Source organism: Podarcis cretensis, assembly GCF_951804945.1.
Source record: "Podarcis cretensis genome assembly, chromosome: 2".
Taxonomy (NCBI): domain Eukaryota; kingdom Metazoa; phylum Chordata; class Lepidosauria; order Squamata; family Lacertidae; genus Podarcis; species Podarcis cretensis.
This window is the reverse complement of record NC_137171.1, coordinates 105,894,741-105,917,514: the sequence shown is the minus strand read 5'-3', so window position 1 is coordinate 105,917,514 and position 22,774 is coordinate 105,894,741. Positions and strand designations below refer to the sequence as shown.

The 22,774-nt window shown below is 45.5% G+C and overlaps 1 protein-coding gene across 1 annotated transcript in view; it reads right to left on the bottom strand.

Moving 5' to 3' along the window:
- Positions 1-903: 903 nt before the first annotated feature.
- FAM3D (FAM3 metabolism regulating signaling molecule D) overlaps positions 904-22,774 on the bottom strand; it is a 42,515-nt gene continuing 20,644 nt past the window's right edge. Inside the window, exons 4-12 of the mRNA XM_079964106.1 lie at positions 18,267-18,337; positions 15,248-15,358; positions 13,865-13,885; positions 13,323-13,446; positions 12,276-12,334; positions 6,268-6,318; positions 4,824-4,908; positions 4,007-4,133; positions 904-1,460 (exon numbers count right to left, since the gene is read on the bottom strand). Of these exons, the coding sequence (XP_079820232.1) occupies positions 1,371-1,460; positions 4,007-4,133; positions 4,824-4,908; positions 6,268-6,318; positions 12,276-12,334; positions 13,323-13,446; positions 13,865-13,885; positions 15,248-15,358; positions 18,267-18,279 (681 nt within the window). The 5' untranslated portion in view covers positions 18,280-18,337 and the 3' untranslated portion in view covers positions 904-1,370. The remainder of the gene's footprint in view (positions 1,461-4,006; positions 4,134-4,823; positions 4,909-6,267; positions 6,319-12,275; positions 12,335-13,322; positions 13,447-13,864; positions 13,886-15,247; positions 15,359-18,266; positions 18,338-22,774) is intronic.

Sequence of the window (22,774 nt, the reverse complement as noted above, 5' to 3'; positions counted from 1 at the left end):
TCCTGTTTGCTCAGGAGTTGGGTGTCTGAAGAACACTCTTCCTGGCAACTTGGGTGGAAGTATGTCTTTAATCACAACTGTTTTTAGAATGTTTTAAATTGTAATTTGCGTGTGTTTTAATATTGTTTCAAAACATTTTCCTTAAAAAAAAAGATTGTGTATCTGTTGCTGCCCTGGGCTCATTGTGGAGAAACAGTGGGATATTCAATAAATGAAAAATAAATAAATCACTGCCTCCTCCCCTGGCTTTGAAACAAAGGAACCTATGCCCAGGGGGCTGTGGTGGAAGCTGCGCGACCATGCCGTTGTATGTGGGGTGTGTGTGCCTTGTTTCTGAGCTAAAGAAATGACAGCAGCAGCAGCAGCAACAGCGACTGGCAGGGCAAAAGCTCCATGTTTGAGGGAGTCCTCAGCCAATTGCCTTTTAAGGCTCACCTGGCTGCAGGCTGTGGCAGCAGCAGTTGCACTTGGCTCCTTGGTGGGCAGCTGCCAATTCCATATCCCACACTGCCCCTGGTGTTGTGCTGCTTTGGGGCACTATGGGAAAACAAAATGGCCGCCACCTGACACTGACTGGATTAGCCGTTTTAAAAGGGGGGCTAGGGACAGGCTTTAGTGAGAAGCCCTGCCAGGGAGTTAAGGGCCCTGCCAGCTGCCCATGGGTGCTGTTTTCTGGCGCCATGCATTGACAGACCTATCCAACTTTTGATTTGCTGCAATGGTAGAGGTAGTTAGGGCTGAAATATGTCCAAGTTTTGAATTTGCAAAACGTCTGGGGAAAGCCGGATGTATGGCAAGTAGGGTGGTTCTTTTTTCAATGCATTAAAAATCCAAAAAAGCCCCAAAACTTTATTTTTTGGGGGGAGATGTCCCCCCCAAAAAAGTTCAACAGCTGCACCCCCCCAATAAAAAAACTCAACAACTTTGCCAGGATTTTCACTCTAGAGGTAGAACTTAATATCAAAACAGGCCTCACAGCATATCCACAGTGCAGAGGACTCTCTCTCTATAAATATACATACTTGTGTGTAAATATTATATGTGTCTTCAGTTCAAACAACTCTTCTCAAGCTGTTTGCTATTGCTGTTTGAGGGTCCTGGCTTCCCACCTGATTCCAAAGGCATTACATAAACTGATTGCTGAATACCTTTCAGATTCTTCACCTCTGTAGAATCTATTATTAATACAGTACAACACAACAGTGCACTGAAATCCTGCTGGCCCTGTGCTGAAATAGAGAGCACTCTGTGTTCAAAACCCTACAGGGCAGAGGGTTGAGTCTGTTCGAATTGGTTCCACCATATCTGAGGCAAAGTGAAAAGTCTGTCAGCTGGGGGCCACCTGTAGCTGTTCTGAATTTAGCTCATTGTCATTCCATCTTCTTAGGTACACAGCCCTCCATTTCCAGAAGCTCAGGCCAGCCATCATACTTGTTTGTCTCCTTATCATTTTTTAGGTGCTGTGGAAAGTAAAATGGAGAGAGACCGTCAACTATATGCAATGAGCTTGGTGCATAAGAATTCCCCTTTACGCTTTTTGCATATGATTGTCAACTGCTGGAGAGCTGTACATATGGCTATGCCTTATACTGAATCGAACCATTGGTCCCTCAACCTCTGTACAGTGGTACCTTGGGTTTACGAACTTAATCCGTTCCGGAAGTCTGTTCTTAAACCAAAGCGTTCTTAAACCAAGGCGTGCTTTCCCATAGCAGCGGGGGACTCGATTTACAAATGGAACACACTCAACAGGAAGCGGAACATGTTCTTATTCCAAGGCAAAGTTCACAAACCAAAATACCTACTTCCGGGTTTGCAGCGTTCTTAATCCAAGTCATAAACTAAGCTGTTCTTAAACCAAGGTACCACTGTATTTCGATTCTATTCTCACTGGCAGAGCAGGTCTACCCCGTTCCTGCTTCCCAAAAAGATCCTTTAACTGGAGATGTTGAGGGTTAAACCTGGGACTTTCTGCATGCAAGTAAGTCCTCCCCCTTCCAACCCTTTCAGGGCACTTCCAAGTTCCTGTTTGTGCAATCTAGGAATATGGGAAATAGAACCTGCCAAAGAGAGGTGCAAAGTTGTGTAGGCTCTCGACTGTCACTTGCAGTGACCCAGCCCCATCCTCCCCATCCTGCTCCAAACTACCGCCTGAGGCAGTCTGCCCAACTGCCCAAGTGTTCATACTGTCAAGGAAGCTTATCCTAATGTATTGCCAAAATCCATATCCCTATAATTTCCACCCTAACTTAAGAGAAAGGGAGTAGCATTTGGCCACCATTCTCCCTGTAGGCTCCGTCCTTCATGTCCACTATATTTTTCCTTGCATCACAAGTTGACTTGTGACTAAGTATAGGCAAATCAGCCAGTCTGGGTTTCCTCTCAGTTTCTTGTTTCTCCAAACTTAAATTCAGCCCTTCACATTTCTGCATCAATTTGTGATGATTATTATGATTTAAAAGAAATCCTCATGAAATTTCACCAGCATTTAGTGCTAATTTCTCTTAATAAACACATTTTTTGGTATGTAGTCTCAATATATATATATATGATTGCCCAGAACATGACGCATCTTTGTATGTTATTTTCACAAACATTTTTATGCACCCTTTCCCTGAAATAAATGCATTTCTGTAGGCTTTTTCTTTTTTCTTTTAATGGAGAGCTGTAATGCAAAATTCGGAGAAGGGCAAATTTTGAAGGATAGCTGTGATTCAGTTTACATATAGGTTCGAGAAGTGCAAATTAGTTAGTTTCTCATAAAAATGCAAACAAAATCAAATTTCTGCCCTATCCCTACTCACCGTATCCTAGAACAGTTTTTAACCGTGCCAGGATATGGTGAGGATGACATATGGCAGAACAGGAATCAAGACTAAATACTTGCATTATTAGCAGAATGTGTACATGCAGAATGATTTGCCCATTTGAGTGTGTGGAATATGAAGGAGGATGGTTGAACAACCCTCTGCTTCAGAATAAATGGCTTCCATACTACCTGTCCAAAATGCAGCACCTCAGAGGGGCATCAATGAGAAGGTGCCAAATGGCCACATCTCTCTCACTAGGTTTTCTCTTGAGCAGCTGCTGACCCAATCTGCTCCGCAAATAGCACATGTTCAGATTGGTGCAGTGGATGTGCAGGAGGTTATAATGAACACTGCAGTGGTACCTTGGTTCTCAAATGCCTTGGTACTCAAACAACTTGGTACCCAAACACTGCAAACCCGGAAGTAAATGTTGTGGTTTGCGATCTTTTTTCGGAAGCCGAATGTGCTCCGTTTTGAGTGTTACGCTTCCGATTTGAGTGTTACGCTGTCTGTTTTTGCTATTTATTTTGCATTTTTGTATTTTGCGGCTCTTTCTGTTTTGTTTTTGTGACTGTGTGGAAGAACCCGGTTCAGCTACTGATTGATTGATTGTTTCACTGCAGTACATGGTTTATTGCTTTCATTTTATGGATCAATGGTCTCGTTAGATAGTAAAAATCATGTTAAATGGCTGTTTTGGGGGTTGTTTTTAAAAGTCTGGAATGGATTAATCCGTTTTGCATTACCTTCTATGGGAAAGCACGCCTTGGTTTTGGAATGCTTTGGTTTTGGAACGGACTTCCGGAACGGATTAAGTTTGAGAACCAAGTTTGAGAACCAAGGTACCACTGTATGAGGAAGCTCATCTCATAGTTGTGCATCTATTACTTAGGGACAAGTGTACTAATTAGGGCTGTGCAGTGGGATTAGGCCGAGGCCAGAGCCAAATGGGGCATTTTTGGAGGCAGGCATCCTATGGGGAAACACATGACCATCAGGAGAAGGAAGGAGCTTGCTTCCTGTACGATGCAGGTTGCTTCCCTGCAGAGAAGCCACTTGCAAAGGAGCAGGATTGTCGTGAGAGAAGGAAGGTTCACAAACGTCTGCTTAATAAACCAATCCCTAAAAGATAAATATATAAGCAGTATAATCACAGGTGCCTATTGGGATTGCAGCTGCTGTTCACAAGAAGGTACCTGCTCAAAGGGGCTTTTGTTTTTGAGTCCCTTCCCTCCAAGAAACACCCAGCTGTCTCGAAACCCCAGCTTGTTAGCGTGGCTGCTTCCCAGTTCAGCAAACAACTTCCGTGCTTCATCGTTCAGCCTGGAGAGACGGGGAATATTTTTTCATTTGTTATACCTTGCATTCCCTTTAAAATTCCAAAGAGGTGTAAAGGTAAAGGTAAAGGGACCCCTGACCATTAGGTCCAGTCGTGACCGACTCTGGGGTTGTGGCGCTCATCTCGCTTTATTGGCCAAGGGAGCCGGCGTACAGCTTCCGGGTCATGTGGCCAGCATGACTAAGCCGCTTCTGGAGAACCAGAGCAGCGCACGGAAACGCCGGTATCTTCCCGCCAGAGCGGTACCTATTTATCTACTTGCACTTGGATGTGCTTTTGAACTGCTAGGTTGGCAGGAGCAGGGACTGAGCAACGGGAGCTCACCCCGTCATGGGGATTCGAACCGCCGACCTTCTGATGGGCAAGTCCTAGGCTCTGTGGTTTAACCCATAGCGCCACCCGCGTCCCTATCCAAAGAGGTGTACAAAGCTTAAAACACCTAAGACTCTTTTTTTGGACAAAATAAGAATGGGGGGGGGGGGAAGCAGCAGCAAAATGACTGATCCAGGTAAGATGAAGAGTAACAGGCCAGTGATTTTCTGAGGCCATCGAATGGATGTGCAGGGAGATTTGGAAACCAGGATCTCCCAATTGAAGAGTTCGGCTGGCAGTATAGCAAGTTATATACCAAAGACCCCAGAAATCCAAGCCACACACATCAGTGGTTCACTCACTTTGTTGCTGGGTCATCATAGGAAGCTACGAGCACGATGGTACCTGCGCTAATTGCTTTCAGGAAATCCAAGAGATGCTTGACATCTAACAGGGAAATTGAAAAGAAATTGTGAGGCTTGCTCATTTCTTTTCCTGCCATCTAGTGGTCTCTCAAGATACATGCAGAACAAGGAGACAACATTGAATAGGTAACACCAACAAGGACTGCACATATATATGGTGCTTTCTGAGGTGATTCAGTACACACACACACACACACACACACACTCTAGAACCTACTGCAGATTAAGAAAGAGAGAACACTATTTTTCAGAGGTTCTTAAAGAAAAGGAAGTCCCACATAGAATCATTATCATTACATTTATACCCCACATTACGCCCAAGGAGCTCAAGCTGTGCTCCATGGTTTTCCTTGCTGCCCCATTTAATGATCCGAACAACCCTGTATGGTAAGTTGGGGCGAGAGACCTGCGATTAGCCCAAGAGAACCCAATGAGTTTCATGGCTGAGTGGAGATACGAACTTGTGTCTCCTCAGTCCTAATCCTACATTCTAACCACTATACCATGCTGCCTCCCAAACTTTAACTATATATGTGTGTGTGTGTGTTATATACCATATGTCATGCAAAAAAAGGTCCTTATGCTATGCTTTGGGACACATCAGCTACCTGAAAGGAAAATAAAACCTGAAAAACAGTACAGTGGTACCTCGGGTTACAGACGCTTCAGGTTACAGACTCCACTAACCCAGAAATAGAACCTCAGGTTAAGAACTTTACCTCAGGATGAGAACAGAAATCGTGCAGCGGTGGCATGGCAGCAGCGGGAGGCCCCATTAGCTAAAGTGGTGCTTCAGGTTAAGAACAGTTTCAGGTTAAGAACGGACCTCCAGAATGAATTAAGTTCTTAACCTGAGGTACCACTGTATCTCCATCTTAAAGAATCCTCTCTGCATGATGGGAACAGATATAAAGGCCTCAAGTTGGCCAGGAATGCCATGTTCCAGTGGGACCCAGGTGTCTTTAAGTTTGGTAGTTTCAGTACAGAGAAGGCTAGGTTTTGCTTCCATGGATTCATCAGTCAATATACACATTTTTTTTAATGTTATTTTCACGAGCACCTGCTCTTTACACCCTAGCATACGTGCACTGCACATTGCTTGGCTGAAGGACCACAGTGCAGAATCCTCAGCAGTGCAAATTTGGAAGAACGGCTGTGTTTCGTTGAGCATATTATTCCAAAAAGTGCAAACGAGGAAACTTCACCTCTGAACGCAAACGGAACCTAATTTATTCCCTTTTCCTATGAGAAAGACACAAATTCTTTCCTTCAGTTCTTCCACCCACGTGTTGCCACTCAAAGCTGGTCCATTCTTTCTGCCGGTTGGCACTCTCCAGTCAATATAGTCAACTCTGTGGTTGGCGCTCTGTGGTTGACCTACCTCCAGAATACATGTCAAAGGCAGCCGTCTTGAGAAGCTGTCCACTGCTTCCTAGATATTGGAATGGAAAAAACAGCTTTGAAGGTAGCATGCTTATATACAGCCACGTTGTTCTTCAGATATATTAGAGCAGTGGGATAAATAATAAAATGTTCCCTGGTTTCAATTAACTATTGCACTTAAAAAAAGGGAGAGATTTCTGAAACACAAGCTTTTAATCTGGATTATCCTAGTATGCAGAAAACATCTAATCCAACCTGCTTCTTGATGCAAGAAAGCTACAGCCACCGTGGGTCTCACATTGATGTTGGACTACATCATCCTTGGCCTTTGGCCCCTCTAGCTAGGGCTGATGGGAGTTGTAGTCCAACAACATCTGGGGACCCAAGGTTGGGAAAGGCTGAACTAGAGCATCGCCAGCGGACGGCTGTCCAGTCTCCGATGGAAGACTTCCACATCTTGAACTCAGAAGCGGCTCACCTGACAGAATGGAGCCCTAACACTAGCTTCCTGGCAGGTGTATCACTACTGTTTACCAGAAAGGAGAGGGGTGAGGAGGCAGAGAAATCTGTACAATGAAGATGCACTGGCTGAGGCAATCCAGAACGTCTACCAGTGGAACTACCCTGCATTGGCCTCACTGCTTCTTATGCTCCACCAGGTGAGCCTCTTCTGACCTCGACAGCTCAGAGCCCCCACTGCTCAAGTAACACGCACCACTGTTTGAACTGCTCTTAGCATTAGACGTTCCTCTTAACGTTCACTTTACCACTTCGGCAGTCGCGGCTTCGCCCAAAGAATCCAGGAAACAATGGTTTGCTAAGAGTGCTGGGAACCGTAGCTCTGGGTAAACGAAGTGCTCCCAGGATTCTTTGGGGGACGCTGTGTGTTTTAAATGCACGGTTTGCACGCAGCCAATGTCAGTGTGGCAGTCTTCAAAGACACTGCTTTACTGTGCTCTCATCCTCCCCTGTTCCCTGTGATACAGGCTATTTTGCAACCTCAAAGCACCAAACAAAGGACCTTCTGTCTCCATTCCAATCTTCAAGAGCAAGTAGTGTTTTATTTTTTAAGTTTACTGGCTGCTTGACAGGAGGCTTTGACCTTTCTTAGACTGACTACTTGGTGTTTTGTCTTTGTTGCTTTTGTTGCATGGCTTTAATATACTATTTGTTTGATGCGATATTGACACACTGTTGTGTTGCTTTATTAAACTGTCAAGAGGACTTGTTGACCTATAATGCATTAAATGGCTCAGGACCGCAATATCTCAAGGACCACCTCTTTCCATATGAACCTACCTGGACCCTGAGATTGTCTTCTGAGGCCCTCATTCGTGTGCCTCCTCCTTGAGAGGTCCAGAGAGTGGCAGCACAAGAATGGGCCTTCTCTGCAGTGGCTCCCTGTGTCTGTGGAATGCTCTCCCCAGGGAAGTTCACCTGGCACCTTCATTATATACCTTTAGGCGCCAGGCAAAAACATTCCTCTTCAACCAGGCCTTTGGTTGATTTGATTGACATCCCATGCCCTTCTAAAATGTGTTTAGTAAAAGGTAAAGGGACCCCTGACCATTAGGTTATGTCATGACTGACTCTGGGGTTGCGGCACTCATCTCGCTTTACTGGCCGATGGAGCTGGCATACAGCTTCTAGGTCATGTGGCCAGCATGACTAAGCTGCTTCTGGCGAACCAGAGCAGCACATGGAAACGCTGTTTAGCTTCATGCTGGAGCGGTACCTATTTATCTACTTGCACTTTGACGTGCTTTCGAACTGCTAGGTTGGCAGGATCTGGGACCGAGCAACAGGAGCTCACCCTGTTGCGGGGATTTGAACCGCCAACCTTCTGATCGGCAAGTCCTAGGCTCTGTGGTTTAACCCACAGCGCCACCCGCGTCCCGCCAAAATGTGTTTAGGGGGGAGTTATTGGGTTGTTGTTTTTTATTTTGATCATGTACTTTGTGGTATTATATTCTATGATCCACCGTCAGACCTGCGAGTATAGGGCGGTATATACCAGTAAATTCAATTAATCACCACCACCACCATCATCAATGCTGCATATCAATAAATAAATGAAACTCATGCATGAGATGACTCTCCTGTTAGCCTCTATAACAGGGTTGGGGAAACCTCTGGCCCACGGCCAGACTTAGAATAATAGAATCATAGAAGCACACAGTTTGAAGGGACTCCAAGAGCAATCTAATCCAACCCCGGGCAATGCAGGGGGTCTGTATGTGGATCAAACTCATGACCTTGGCGCAATCAGACCATGCTGTACCCAACTGAGCTAGGCAGCTTGGCCCACCAGGCCTCCCTATTTGGCCCACCAGGCCTTTCCCCCTAAATCATACCTACCCACCCCTGAACTGATATCGTATGTGGGGTTCAGGCCTGGGGCAGGTACAAATATGACTATGAAGGAATAGTCAGGAGCTTGACGTCCTGCAAGTCTCCCCACCATTTTAGCAACGGTTTCGGGTGGCGCTGTGGGTTAAAGCACAGAGCCTAGGACATGCTGATCAGAAGGTTGGCGGTTTGAATCTCCGCGATGGGGTGAGCTCCTCGGTCACCCCAACCACGATGGGGTGAGTTGCTCGGTCCCTGCTCCTGCCAACCTAGCAGTTCGAAAGCATGTCAAAGTGCAAGTAGATAAATAGGTACCACTCTGGCAGGAAGGTAAACAGTGTTTCCGTGCACTGCTCTGGTTTGCCAGAAGCAGCTTAGTCATGCTGGCCACATGATACAGAAGCTGTATGCCGGCCCTCTCAGCCAATAAAGTGAGATGAAAGTCACAACCCCACAGTTGGTCAGGACTGGACCTAATGGTCAGGGGTCCCTTTACCTTTACCTTTACCTTCAGTGCAAACTGCTTGGTGCTCCAGGAGCAGGAAAGCCTCTCACGCTGCGGTTCTCAAGTGCCTGGAAAGTGTTGCGCAATGAATTTTGACATGTGGGCGAGGGAATCCACCAGTCCGGTGATTGACAGATGGGTTGCGCCACCCACCTCTCAAGGTTGCCAAAGGGCCTGCAGGATGCAGGATAGTATATACCTGCTTGACCACTTCGATCTGCAGATCCGGTACCGTTAAACACATCACCTAATGCCCCTTCTGTATTTGTAAGAAATCCATCTCTGAGTGCGCATCACCCACACTTTATAACTCCCTGCCTGTGGACCTCAGGCAAGTGCCATTGCTGTATTCTTTCTGGTGCCTGCTTAAAACATTTTTGTTTGGGCAAGTGATATGTGTTTTATTTCTTTTTAGCGACCGTTGGTTTTAACCATCTTTTGAACGCTTTAAATACCTGTTTTTAAACTGGACTTTCATTGGTCATTTCCCCATGTTTTATTTTATATTGTTGTAAACCAATGAGAGGGCTCCCCACCAACACCATCAGGCAGTAGACATGTTTTGTCGAATAAATAAATACAATAAGGATCTGGCCCACAGGGAAGGGCAGAGTTCCCCTGCTCTATCCCCTCAGCAGGAGGACTGCGCCAGGGGTTCTTGACTTCCCAGAAGCAGCCATTGTTAACCAGGTTCAAGGGGAGCTGTCTACTGAGACTCAGTACAGTGGTACCCTGGGTTACAGACGCTTCAGGTTACAGACGCTTCAGGTTACAGACTCCGCTCACCCAGAAATATTACCTCAGGTTAAGAACTTTGCTTCAGGATGAGAACAGAAATCGTGCTCCGGCGGTGCGGCAGCTGTGGGAGGCCCCATTAGTTAAAGTGGTACCTCAGGTTAAGAACAGTTTCAGGTTAAGAACGGACCTCCGGAACGAATTAAGTACTTAACCAGAGGTACCACTGTAAATGGATGAACAGGAAAGAAGTCATTATAAACCAGGGCAACCCAAGGTCCAAAAACGATGGTCTAAAAAACATTCCCCTTTACATTAACAGCATTTGCAGTTGCCTCTCGCGGCCTGCCTGCTGCTTCCTTTGTGCAAAGTACACAATGCTAAGTCACACACAGAAGGGTGTTTGTGTTAGCTGCAGCTCACCGAACACGTTTTCCTTCAGACCTGAATGGTGCCCACTTCCCATTGCGCCTGCCAGATGCCATGCCATTTTCTCAAGGTCAAAGCACTTATCTTTAAATTTTATGAGAAGAAGGGATCGGCTCAGTTTTACTGCAGAATAAAGGAGAGGCATGCTTCCATCTGTGTTCCAACGCTCGACTTCCACATCAGCCTAGATTGGAAAGGGTGTGTGGAGTGGAGCGTCATTGTGGACCACCCGGATGGAACGCACACCATTCGCTCCAGAGTGAGAAGGGACAATGAAATAGTTTGGACTGGTTTATTTTATTGCTCCAGGAACTGAGAACTGCAAACAAGAAGAGTTGGCTAGACTGGAGCTTCTTGAAAACCGGTTTCGCACTGAGCCGCCAGACACCAAAAACATTGTTCACCTTCTGGATACCAAACCCCACCCTATCCCAGCATCAGTCAACTGTCTGGCATCTGAGGCTGCAGAGATCCCCAGGTACAGTTTCGGACTTTCCCCTACTGCATGTGCCTGCAGATCAAGCTAAAGTAACATTCAATATATTCAGCTTTTAAAATATGTGTTCTACCCCTCCCCTCAAAAAAAAAAAAAAAAAAAAGTGTAAAGGAGGGTTCTTCTGAAAATATGCAAAATGTCATTAAAAATAATAATATTGGCATGCTTTGGGCTAGAGGACAGGGTTTCCATATCAGAAAGCCAGTGGCATAGCGTGGGTTGTCAGCACCCGTGGCAGGCAAGCCGCTGCCGCAGTGCCCCCTCCCCCGGAGCCAAGCAGGGCCGTGCTGTGTTGCCTGTCCACACAGGGGGGAGCCCAGCCAGCCACTGTGGCCCTTAAAATCCCCCCATTACCTACTGAGAGGAGCAGTGGGCCGGGCTACACTGGAGTTAGGCATTGCCTACCTCCCTCTGTCTGGGCCCACTCATCGTGGGCCTGTGCTGCTCTGCCGCCTTCGCTGGGCCAGGGCAGAAGCCGGAGCCTGTGGGGAGAGGGAGCCGAGTTGCACCCCCTCAGAATTTTATGCCCGGGGCCCCTGCCCCTCCTGGTCCCTGCCACACTATGCCACTGCAGAAGGCATGCCTTTTAGATGGGCTGAATCCCTGGGAAATGCCCTGTTTCCTAATTAAGCCTGGACCGCCACAGTTGGTGGATGACCAGTCATTAGTAAACACCCTTGCTCTACAGGAGGAATAAAGTGACAGTGGCCCTTTAGATAACACCGGACTGAAACTCCCATCATCCCTGATTGTTGGCTGTGCTGGTTGGGACCAACGGGAGTTGGAATCCGGCAGAGCCAGGATGGGGACACCTAAAGGGTTAGAACCTGCTGCTTTTTGCAGACAGGAAACGGACTTGGTCCTCTTATGACGCTCTAAGAGAGCCAATGTCAAGAAATGGTTTCCAGCTACATGGTGGCTCTGATGTGGAGGCACATTCAAGCAGGCAATGGTTTGAGAGGTGGTACAGCCCTACAAGGACAGTGCTGTGTGCCATTGCTAAACAGGTCCAGTCTGTAGGATCTGAATGTGCTTTGCATCCTCTGTTAAAGATCTCTACCACTCCTCTCCCTGCAAAACTACGATTTCCACTTCTGAAGTTAACAGGTATCCCAGAGAGATACTGTATCCTGATACAGTAGGAAGTGTCAGGTCACAATGACACCAGGACGTTGAAGCACTCTTCTGCAACTTTAACAGTCCTGGTTTCCCCCCAAAGAACCCTGGGAAGGGTCGTTTGTTAAGGGTGCTGGAAATTGTTAGGTGACCCGCCTCACAGAGCTGCATATCCCAGCACCCTTAACAAACTACAATTCCCAGGATTCCATGGGGGGAAGCTGGAACTGTTAAAGTGGTATAAGAGCACTTTAGATGCACGGTGCGGATGTGACCTTCGTGCAGGCAGTCACTGCAAAAAGAAACATTAAAAAGGAACCCAAAGAACAGGGGGCGAATGCGTGAAAGGTTGACCCCTAAAAGAACAACAACTCACCATTGACAAGCGCAATGTTTAAACCCCGACCAACGTTATTTTTTATGCTGCTTAACACCCTGTAAAAGAAGAAGAAGAGGGAGAAAGGGAGGGGGAATTAGGCATATAGGGCTATACAGAAAGTTCTGCTGGGTTGTATACTCAAGGGGGCAGTAGATGGTTGATGGAGAGCCCTGGGTGGGAGGCGGGGAAATGTCAGTCAGCCAGGGTGAGAGGCTGGGAGGAGAAAGGAAATATCCCAGGTGAGCTCCTCCCTTCTGTGGGTGGCAAGGCATGAGCACTACCCTTAAGAGAGGACTCCACCTTCTGTTTGTTCTACCTGTATTTTTTGTAGCTCTTATCTTTTTGCAGTATGGGAAACTTTAATAAAAATCTTATTACTGGAAGAAAAGCTCTGCTGGGTCAGGTAGGTTTGCCATGTTTCAAAAAGTGAAAATGCGGAGACAAAAGTGTGTGTGTGTGTGTGTGGCAATGTTGTTGAGCTTAAGAAGAAGAGGAAGAAGAGTTTGGATTTGATATCCCGCTTTATCACTACCCTAAGGAGTCTCAAAGCGGCTAACATTCTCCTTTCCTTTCCTCCCCCAAAACAAACACTCTGTGAGGTGAGTGGGGCTGAGAGACTTCAGAGAAGTATGACTGGCCCAAGGTCACCCAGCAGCTGCATGTGGAGGAGTGGAGACGTGAACCCCGTTCACCAGATTACGAGTCTACTGCTCCTAACCACTACACCACACTGGCTCTCTCTTGTATTCCGGCTATGCCCAGGAAATTCTGGGCGTATGGCAACCTGAGGTCAGGCCAAAGGCCCATCTGGCTCAGTATCCTGTTCTCACAGTGTCTGGTGCCCATTAAAAAAAACCACCTGGGATTCCCATTAACTGGCATTCAGACTGGCATGCTGCCTCTCACGGTGAGGGCAGAAGGCAGCCTTCTCTTCCATGAATTTGCCCCACCCTCTTTTAAAGCCACCCAGGCCAGCACAGGCTACTTCATGAAACATGGACACATGGTGGTGCGTAACGTGCTGCACCTTTGCACAGAACTTACTTAACATTGTCGAAGCACATGGAAGGTCCGACCACATTGGCTGCGCCGCTAGTGATTCTGAAGGCGAAACTATGGCTGGGGCAGGGTCTTTGGTTGCCGCATTTATGCCGGACAATGTGCTTTTCTGACAAGGAAAAAGAAAATCCAACCTGCAGTTTGCATCACAGCACTAATATCATTATTTTTTTAAAAAGCCATTTTTTATGTGCATATTTAGCAGAGGAAAGGAAGGGGTGAGGGGATTATTAGAAACAAATAAAAAGGAAGAATACTAATAGTCAGGTGGAAAACACCATTAGTTCACATTGCAGACAGAGTAACTATGAGCGAATGCATCTGAAGTTAAACATATACGTAAATTAATGTAAGTCCTCAATGTCCAGCTAGGCATCCGCATGAAGCTGACATCTATATGGTTATGTACTCTTCTGTACATAGTCTTGAGACAGTTGTATATATCCATCCTTCACCCTGAGTTCCATAGAACTGTTAATAAATATCAGGTTATACAACGGAGTTGAACACAAAGGCAGTGTACTCACTGGTTGGCTTCACTCCACTACCTGCAGAGATGGCAAGGAAACAAAAGCAGAAGGAAAAGTCTTGGTTGTTTCATGCAGATATTTATACAAGGTAGAAACAAATGTGTGACAAGGAAAGAAAAGCCTCCCCCCCCCAAGTCTTCCGTGCTGGTTTCCTTGAACACTCAAGTGTACTCATCATGAATTTGGCACAATAATGTTTGCCGTTGCTGGCTTAGCCTTCTTCTAGGCCAGGTGTGGGGAAATTTTGGCCCTCAAGGTGTTCTGAACTACAACTCCCATCAGCCTCAGCAAGCATGGCCAACGGCCAGGGATGATGGGAAGTGTAGTTCAGTAATATCCGGAGGCTCAAATGTCCCCCTTGTCTGTTCTCAGCCCTTACACACAATCCTCTGGGGAATTATCTTATTGAAGACACACTGAAATGAATGGGACCAGGGGAACAGCCACAACCGGCCCCATTCATTTTAGCTGGGACCTGGTAGGCCCAGGGTGGCGCATCCCGTTTCACCACCTGAGGTGAGATGGGAAGGTGCTGTCCCACTGCCATCCCCCTTACCGGGGTCGTATGGTGGCGCTTGCAAAAGCAATGAGGACGACAGCGGGTTCTGGCGAGATCTCGCAGAGTGCGTGAGATCTTGTGAGATTTCAGTGAGAGCTCCCAAGAGCTCAGCAGAAACGGCAGCTGCCCCAGCCTTGCCTCATGAACAAGCCTGCTTTGTGTAGGACAGGGAAGTATACTCGGAGTCGAGAGTGGATTTCATGCTCTTTATTCAGCTCATAGTGGTTAGGAGGAATGGAAGTTCCCCCAGAATGTCTGCTTTTATATACATTATTTACACAATGGGCCCCATGTGATTGGCTAATTCTGGGATTCTCCTGTAGGCCAATCAGGTTGCGGATTCACTTCCACCTGGAGCTGGATTGGGTGGCTCCTGTGGACCAATCAGACTGCTGCATTCTGAATCCTATTGTTCTAGGACCAATCAGACTGCTGCATTCTGAATCCTATTGTTCTAGGACCAATCAGACTGCTGCATTTTGGATCCTATTCAGCTCAGTACATAACAGACAGCTTCCACCAACCCAGTACTCTGGCTGGGGCTGCTGGGAAGTGGTGATGCCCCAAAGACAAAAATCCCACCTGAATTCTGCTTTGTGGCTGTCAAAGGAGACAACATAAGTGCATCCTTCAGGTTATGACCTGGCAACCCCACGGCGCTATCAGGTGAGGATCTTGGGACTGCTTTCAATTTGGGGTGTGTGGGAAGCTTCAAGAGAGATCCTTGCCCTCTGGCTGCTCTCTCAGGTGTAAAAGAGGGAAAGCTCAGCGGGAGGAGAGAGGGGGGAAAAGTTCTCTGGTTACAATCACAACTTACTCACCCAGCCAGCTCCTCAGGCTGATGGATTTCATGCCAGTGTGGTTGAAATAGGTGTTGACAAAAAGCCAAGTTGTTGCCAAGGTGAACAGCACAGCCAAGATTCTCAGCAAACCTGAGTCAGAAGGGAGACGGGGGGGGGGGTCAGGTGAAAGGTAGGAGCAGAGCAGGTGTACAGACTGCCGGCGGCAAGGCAGAAGGCTGAGGCCGGGCGCGTTCCTGAGCAAACAAGCAAAGAGCCCAATCCCAAGTCTGCAAATCAGTCCAGCTTTAAAAGCTGGATGACAGTGCAAGTCTTCATAAGATGGTAGTCATTCAGAAGGCATCACCTACTGGACCAGCTAGTTCCCACTCTCTGGGTGGGTCTCAGAAGTCGAGACAATGAACTAAATCAAGGAGCCACCACTCACCATGAAGAGCTTGCTGGAGCACATTCCTCTTGAGGAGGTTTGATTTAACGAAGGATTTATATTTGCCCATTGTGAAATCGTAAAGGGCACTCTCCCTAACTAGGCAAGAAGTCACACTTCATCTGCAGCTACAGAGGCAAGAATGTTATTTGGTCAAAAATGGAAAGAAGAAGAAATCCCAGCGAAAGAAGGAATGGATACAAAAACTTTAGGAATACACAGAAATGGCGAAACTTAGCAGAAAAATAAGAAATCAAGATAACATTTTTTAAAAAATAAAATAAAACAGAAGAATAGAAATGGTTTGTTCGGTATTTACAAACAAATTGTAAACAGATAAGAACATTGGCAGGATTACTGTAATAACCTGCAGGTTTATAAGTGTATACATCTAAAGATGAAGAAATGATTAAGTTAAGTTAATTTGGAATATGGAGAAAATATATTAGAAAAATAAATTTATGGAACCGCAGAAAGAGGGGGAAGGAAGCCGAGTTTTGAAATCTTAAAAAGATTGTAAAATGATTGAAATGTATAAAATTGAAAATCGTATCTTTTTTCAAAAAAGAAGTGATACTTTGTCCACAAGTGCATTATTATTATTAATAATAATAATAATAATTTATTCCCCACCCATGTGACTGGGTTGCCCAAGCACTCTGGGCTTCCAACATAATATAAAAACTAAACGCTATGCATAACGGGCATTTAGATCCACCACAACGCCCAGACGATGGTTTGATGGAGATTTGAAGTTTGTAGTAATGGATGGAGCGCTGATCTCTTTGGAGAACAAAATGGTGACTTGGCTATAAAGGCTGCATTTCCTAGAGGGTGGCGGGTTTTGCTTTTGTTCCTGGCCATTTGCGCATGTCCCCACGGCTAGATGTAGCTGGCTTTCAACATAATAAGAACATAATAAGAATTCTCCTGGATCAGGCTAAATGCCTGTCTAGTCCAGCATCTTATTCTCAAAGTAGCCAACCAAAGTGGGCCATGGAAAGAGTGCAAGCAAGCCATGAGTGGAACAGTGTTTTCCCTGCTTGTGAGTCCCAGCAACTGGTTTTGTGATGGTGTTTCAGAGCCTAATACAAGAGCACTCCTCCCTCTTGTGGTTTCCAGCAACTGATGCTTGGAAGCATTACTGCCTCTTGACTCACTTGGACTTGAAAGGAGTATGAAACAAGATTTGGAGTACCCCATAGGCTTTACCTTTAAGTATGGAGGGCTGGCTGGAAAAAATATGGATCCTGTTGGGCCGGAACCTCTCCGAGATTTGGGGTCTAACATTAAGGACTATCAAAAAGGCCGGCAGAGAGGAATTGAAAGAGATTTAAGAGCCTCGGATGTGAGATCTCCAGGTTAAACAGTATATTAGACTGATGAACATTTGTTGGGGACTGTAACCGGGAAAGGGGTGGGTGGAGTCTGGGAATCCAAAGGGTACATAACTATAACATGCTTTGTTTTTATTATGCTTTGCTATTTGTATGGAATTTGGGAAAGCCGTGGAAGGGAAATTTCGGTCGACTTTAGGAAAAATGTTTAAGAATGAGCAACGATGTATAAGTATTGATGTTTAAGTCTGGATATAAGGATTTGTTGAATTAATAATCTAAATTGGAATACAAGAAGGGGAGGTGTGAGGAGGTCTGAGAAACAAGTTAAATGAAAATAAGTAATTGAAATTTTATGTGTTTTTTTAATTGTTTTTTAAGTTTTGGATTTTTGGATTTTTGTGTTTTTTGTTTTTTGTTGGTTTTTTGTATTAAATTGGAAATTCTAATAAATATCTTTAAAAATAAATAAATTACTGCCTTTTGACTATGGCATTGCCTTCCTGGTTATTCTTATGTGTAATAATAATAATAATAATAATAATATAATTTATTATTTATACCCTGCCCATCTGGCTGGGCTTCTCCAGCCACTCTGGGTGGCTTCCAACAAAATATTAAAATACAGTAATGCATCAAACATTAAAAGCTTCCCTAAACAGGGCTGCCTTCAGATGTCTTCTAAAAGTCTGGTAGTTGTTCTCTTTGAAATCTGGTGGGAGGGCGTTCCACAGGGCGGGTGCCACTACTGAGAAGGCCCTCTGCCTGGTTCCCTGTAACTTGGCTTTCCGCAGTGAGGGAACCGCTAGAAGGCCCTTGGCGCTGGACCTCAGTGTCCGGGCAGAACTTTGGAGGTGTCCTTCAGGTATACGGGACCGAGAAGAATCATAGAAGCTTAGAGTTGGAAGGGACCCAACTCTAGCCTAACCTTCTGTAATGCAGGAATCTCTGCTAATTTGTCCAATTCTCCTTTAAAGCCACGAAAGTTGTTAACCATCACTACCTCTTGCAGGAGCAGATTCTATAGTTTATCTATGCACTGCGTAAAGAGATGCTTTCTTTTGTCTGCTGGTCTGTCCTAAATCTTCCAACATTTGTAGGGCTGCCCCGGGGATGGTGTTACCTGCCCCCACCCCATTTTCCTTGCTGAACTTTCTGCTATGTTGTACCTGACAACGGGTGAGAAACTGACACCAAGGTGAGGTATGTGAGAATATAAAGAAAATGTCCTGAGGCATTCTTGCCTCAGGGGGGGAAAAAGGGCCTCTTTCCTTACCTGTCACTCTCATCCTTTCGTTCCAACGTAACAAAATATGTACAGAAGCTTGTCAAATGTCGCGAGCCGACCTGTTGAAAGCAAAAAAGGGTCAGTGGTCTTGATTTAACAAGACATCTAATTGAACGATAAAAATAGCAGCTGTAGAGTAGGGAGAGGGAAAGATTAAGCTACTTTGCACTTTAAAGCAAATTCACTCAGTTTATACTTCCTCAACCTGTGTGAACCAAAGACACACCTAACCCTTTGAAATTTACACTTGTCCAAATTTGGCAGTGTAGTTCTGCAACAAACACATGTGCCCCGAAATAACCCCTCGCCGAATGCATATTTTAGGCAAAATCACACACAACACTTGCATGTAGTGGGAGAAATTTCTATGAAACTACATATGAATTTTTGTGCAGACTTTGAAAAGAACAAATAATAAAATGATGCACAAATGGGATGAGGTTGGGAAAATGAAAAATTGAAAGCTATAGAGCTAAGTACTATAAATAAGAGGATTTTCGGTTGCTGTTTATCTTTGCGAGACAGAGACAGAGAGAAGGACATTATTTTGCTGTGTGAATGACTCTTGAGTGGCAAACAATGGGGAAGTGAATTTATTATGATTGTATTGATTTCCCACCCTTTCTCTTAGAAGCTCAAGTTGACAGCTATAATTATCTATTCCACTGTAATCTTCAAACAATCCAGAATGATACATTAAGTTGAGAATGAGTGACTAGTCCCAGGTTGCCCAGTGAACTTCATGACTGAGCAGGGATTCAAACCTGGGTCTCCTGAGTCCTAGCCTGACATTCTAACCACCACACCTTTGTCTCTACAATGCCATACATCTCAAAACAGGATGCCTACCAAGCTAGATCTCTGCTCACAGCCGGTCAGCACTGTCCCTTGTTGTTGTTTAGTCGTTTAGTCGTGTCCGACTCTTTGTGACCCCATGAACCAGAGCATGCCAGGCACTCCTGTCTTCCACTGCCTCCCGCAGTTTGGTCAAACTCATGCTGGTAGCTTCGAGAACACTGTCCAACCATCTCGTCTTCTGTCGTCCCCTTCTCCTTGTGCCCTCCATCTTTCCCAACATCAGGGTCTTTTCCAGAGAGTCTTCTCTTCTCATGAGGTGGCCAAAGTATTGGAGCCTCAGCTTCAGGATCTGTCTTTCCAGTGAGCACTCAGGGCTGATTTCCTTAAGAATGGATAGGTTTGATCTTCTTGCAGTCCATGGGACTCTCAAGAGTCTCCTCCAGCACCAAATTCAAAAGCATCAATTCTTCGGCGATCAGCCTTCTTTATGGTCCAGCTCTTACTTCCATACATTAGACAAAGGTGACTGCCTCAGGCAGCCAGTTTTGAGGGGTCATGAAAGGGACAGCAAAAGGATTTTTATTTTAAATTTATTATTGCTGAATTTTACTCCCAAGGAGTGACACTTGTGGGATTTTCTGTCTCAGGTTGCGAAATAACACGGTCATGCTGGGTGTGGTGTGTTTGTTATATATTTATTATTCTTTTTAATAATTCAGATTGCACATAATCCCATGGTTTCTCATTTATTTATTTATTTAAACGTCTTATTAAATGCAAAACAGCCGAGGGTTAAATTCCTCTCTCTGCAGGTATATAAATGTTATGTAAAGATTAAAATACATTCAACATTAGTTGTGAAATACATTCCCCCCTCCTGCCATCTCCAGAAGCAGAGCCTTCCTCTGCTATCATACCATTCCAAAACAGGAGCACTTGGCTGTCCTTAATTATTTTTTTTTTAAATATGATTTTGAAACTCGATTTTAAATAATCTGTCTTTAAAATGCATCAGAAAGGGTATCCTGCATTGCCTTGCTGCTTTGTAACCTGTCTGGTCTTCCTCCCTTTCCCCTTGAAAGCTGTGTGTTCCTCCCTTCTTCTCCTTCTCCTCCTCCTCCTCCTCCTCCTTCTTCTTTTTCGATCACTTGTAGCCGAGTAAGATCGTCTTCCATGAACACGGTTTTAACAGTGAGTCTGTAAGTGACTGTGGAGGCCAATTCTGGATCCACATGTCCTTCCACAGTGGGGACATAAGCCTTCCTCTTAGCACGTTTCTCCCTTTCGTTTCGTATTTAGTTCTCCAATTGGAGTACTCCCAGGCCAGTATTTCCCAGTTGTCAGTGTTTATACTACATTTTCAAAGCTTTGCCTTGAGAGAGTCTTTAAACCTCTTTGTGTTCCTCCCCAAAACAGCAGAAGAGCCCTGCTGGATCACTCCAAAGGTCGATCTAATCCAGATCCTATTTTTCTCTACAGGGCCCAAACAGCACTTAATTCCCCCCAGCACTAAACCACATCACTGCCCTCTTACTCTTGCCAAGGCGCAAACGGTAATGTGGTTTTCCGCTCGCACAGCGAGGCCTGTCTTCGTCCCGTCCGTTGCCAACGGGCTTAGTACAGTGTTATGACGGCTAAGCTGAGAATCCGGAAGCCCTCAATTCAAGAAAGCTCACCTCTATCAGAAACTCAGGAGGTGGTCTTAACAGATGCCACTGTTTTCCCAGCTTCACTCGCCCCACAATCTCCTGCAAACAATTTTACAGTCAGCAAGGGGGTGAGGAGAAGAGGGGAGGGGAGGTGGCAGAGCAGTCGTCGGCCACCTCAGAATGAAAGCACAGGCAACTCCCAATAACGTTCCAAGTCACCACACTGTTAAGTGAAATGGCATATACAGTGGTACCTCGGGTTACATACGCTTCAGGTTACATACGCTTCAGGTTACAGACTCCGTTAACCCAGAAATATTACCTCAGGTTAAGAACTTTGCTTCAGGATGAGAACAGAAATCGTGCTCTGGCGGCGTGGCAGCAGCAGGAGACCCCATTAGCTAAAGTGGTGCTTCAGGTTAAGAACAGTTTCAGGTTAAGAACGGACCTCCGGAACGAATTAAGTACTTAACCTGAGGTACCACTGTATTTTAAACACCATTGAAAAAGCCTGCAAATGCCCTATTCTGCCCCCTGGCCCACCCTTTTCTGTGACATTGTTGGGCCACTTCCGGGTTCAGCGCAATGTGTGTGTGGTTGCGCACCCATCAGATGTGCCTGAAATGGCCAGTGCCTGTAAAAGTTGTTCTCCTTCTTTCACAGCACCGGAACTTGCAGACATCTAATGTGAATGGTGTAAGATTCAGGACACAGACACCCTTTACGCAGAGCATAGTTAATCTATGGAATGCCCTCCTGCAGGGATAGCCACTTACTTGGATGGCTTCAAAAGAGGATTAGGGAAGGATAAAGCTATCAATGGCTACTAGCCACGACACCTCCAAACAACAACAACAACAACAACAACAACAGTAATAATAATAATAATATATTCATACCCGCCCATCTGGCTGGGTTTCTGCAGCCACTCTGGGCAGCTCCCAAGTGAACACGTTAAAGCATCAAAGATTAAAAACTTCCCTAAACAGGGCTGCCTTCAGATGGCTTCTAAAAGTCAGATAGTTGTTTATTTCCTTGACATCTGATGGGAGGGAAGTCCAGTGTGGTGTAGTGGTTAAGAGCAGTAGACTCGTAATCTGGTGAACTGGGTTCGAATCTCCGCTCCTCCACATGCAGCTGCTGGGTGACCTTGGGCTAGTCACACTTCTTTGAAGTCTCTCAGCCCCACTCACCTCACAGAGTGTTTGTTGTGGGGGAGGAAGGGGAAGGAGAATGTTAGCCACTTTGAGACTCCTTCAGGTAGTGATAAAGCAGGATATCAAATCACAACTCTTCTTCCACAGGGCGGGCGCCACTACCGAGAAGGCCCTCCAGTTGGAGGCAGCAATGATTGTGAATACAGTGGTACCTCTAGTTATGAACTTAATTCGTTCCGGAGGTCCATTCTTAACCTGAAACTGTTCTTAACTAGAGGCATGCTTTCACTGGATGAAACGGTTAAATCAGCTATGATAAAATGGGCACAGGATATTGGGTATAATATTATGTTTGCTGACTGGGAAAAGTTATGGACTACCGGTATGAAGTTTACGGCATGTAATGCCTTGAAAGAAAATATTATGAAAATGATATATAGGTGGTACATGACCCCAGTCAAGCTAGCTAAAATATATCACCTGCCAGATAACAAGTGTTGGAAATGCAAGGAAACTGAAGGAAATTCTTTCACCTCTGGTGGACTTGCCCTAGGGTTAAGGCCTTCTGGGAAATGATATATAATGAGCTGAAAAAGGTATTTAAGTATACCTTTCCTAAGAAACCAGAGGCCTTCCTTTTGGGCATTGTTGGCCAGAGGCTGTTAAAGAAGGACCAAACATTATTTATGTATGCAACAACAGCAGCAAGGATACTTGTCGCCAAACATTGGAAAACTCAAGATTTGCCCACGCTGGAAGAATGGCAGATGCAACTGATGGACTACATGGAGCTAGCAGAAATGACCGGCAGAATCCGAGACCTGGGAGAAGAAGCAGTGGAGAAGGATTGGAAGAAATTTAAGGACTATCTTCATAAACACTGTAAATTATA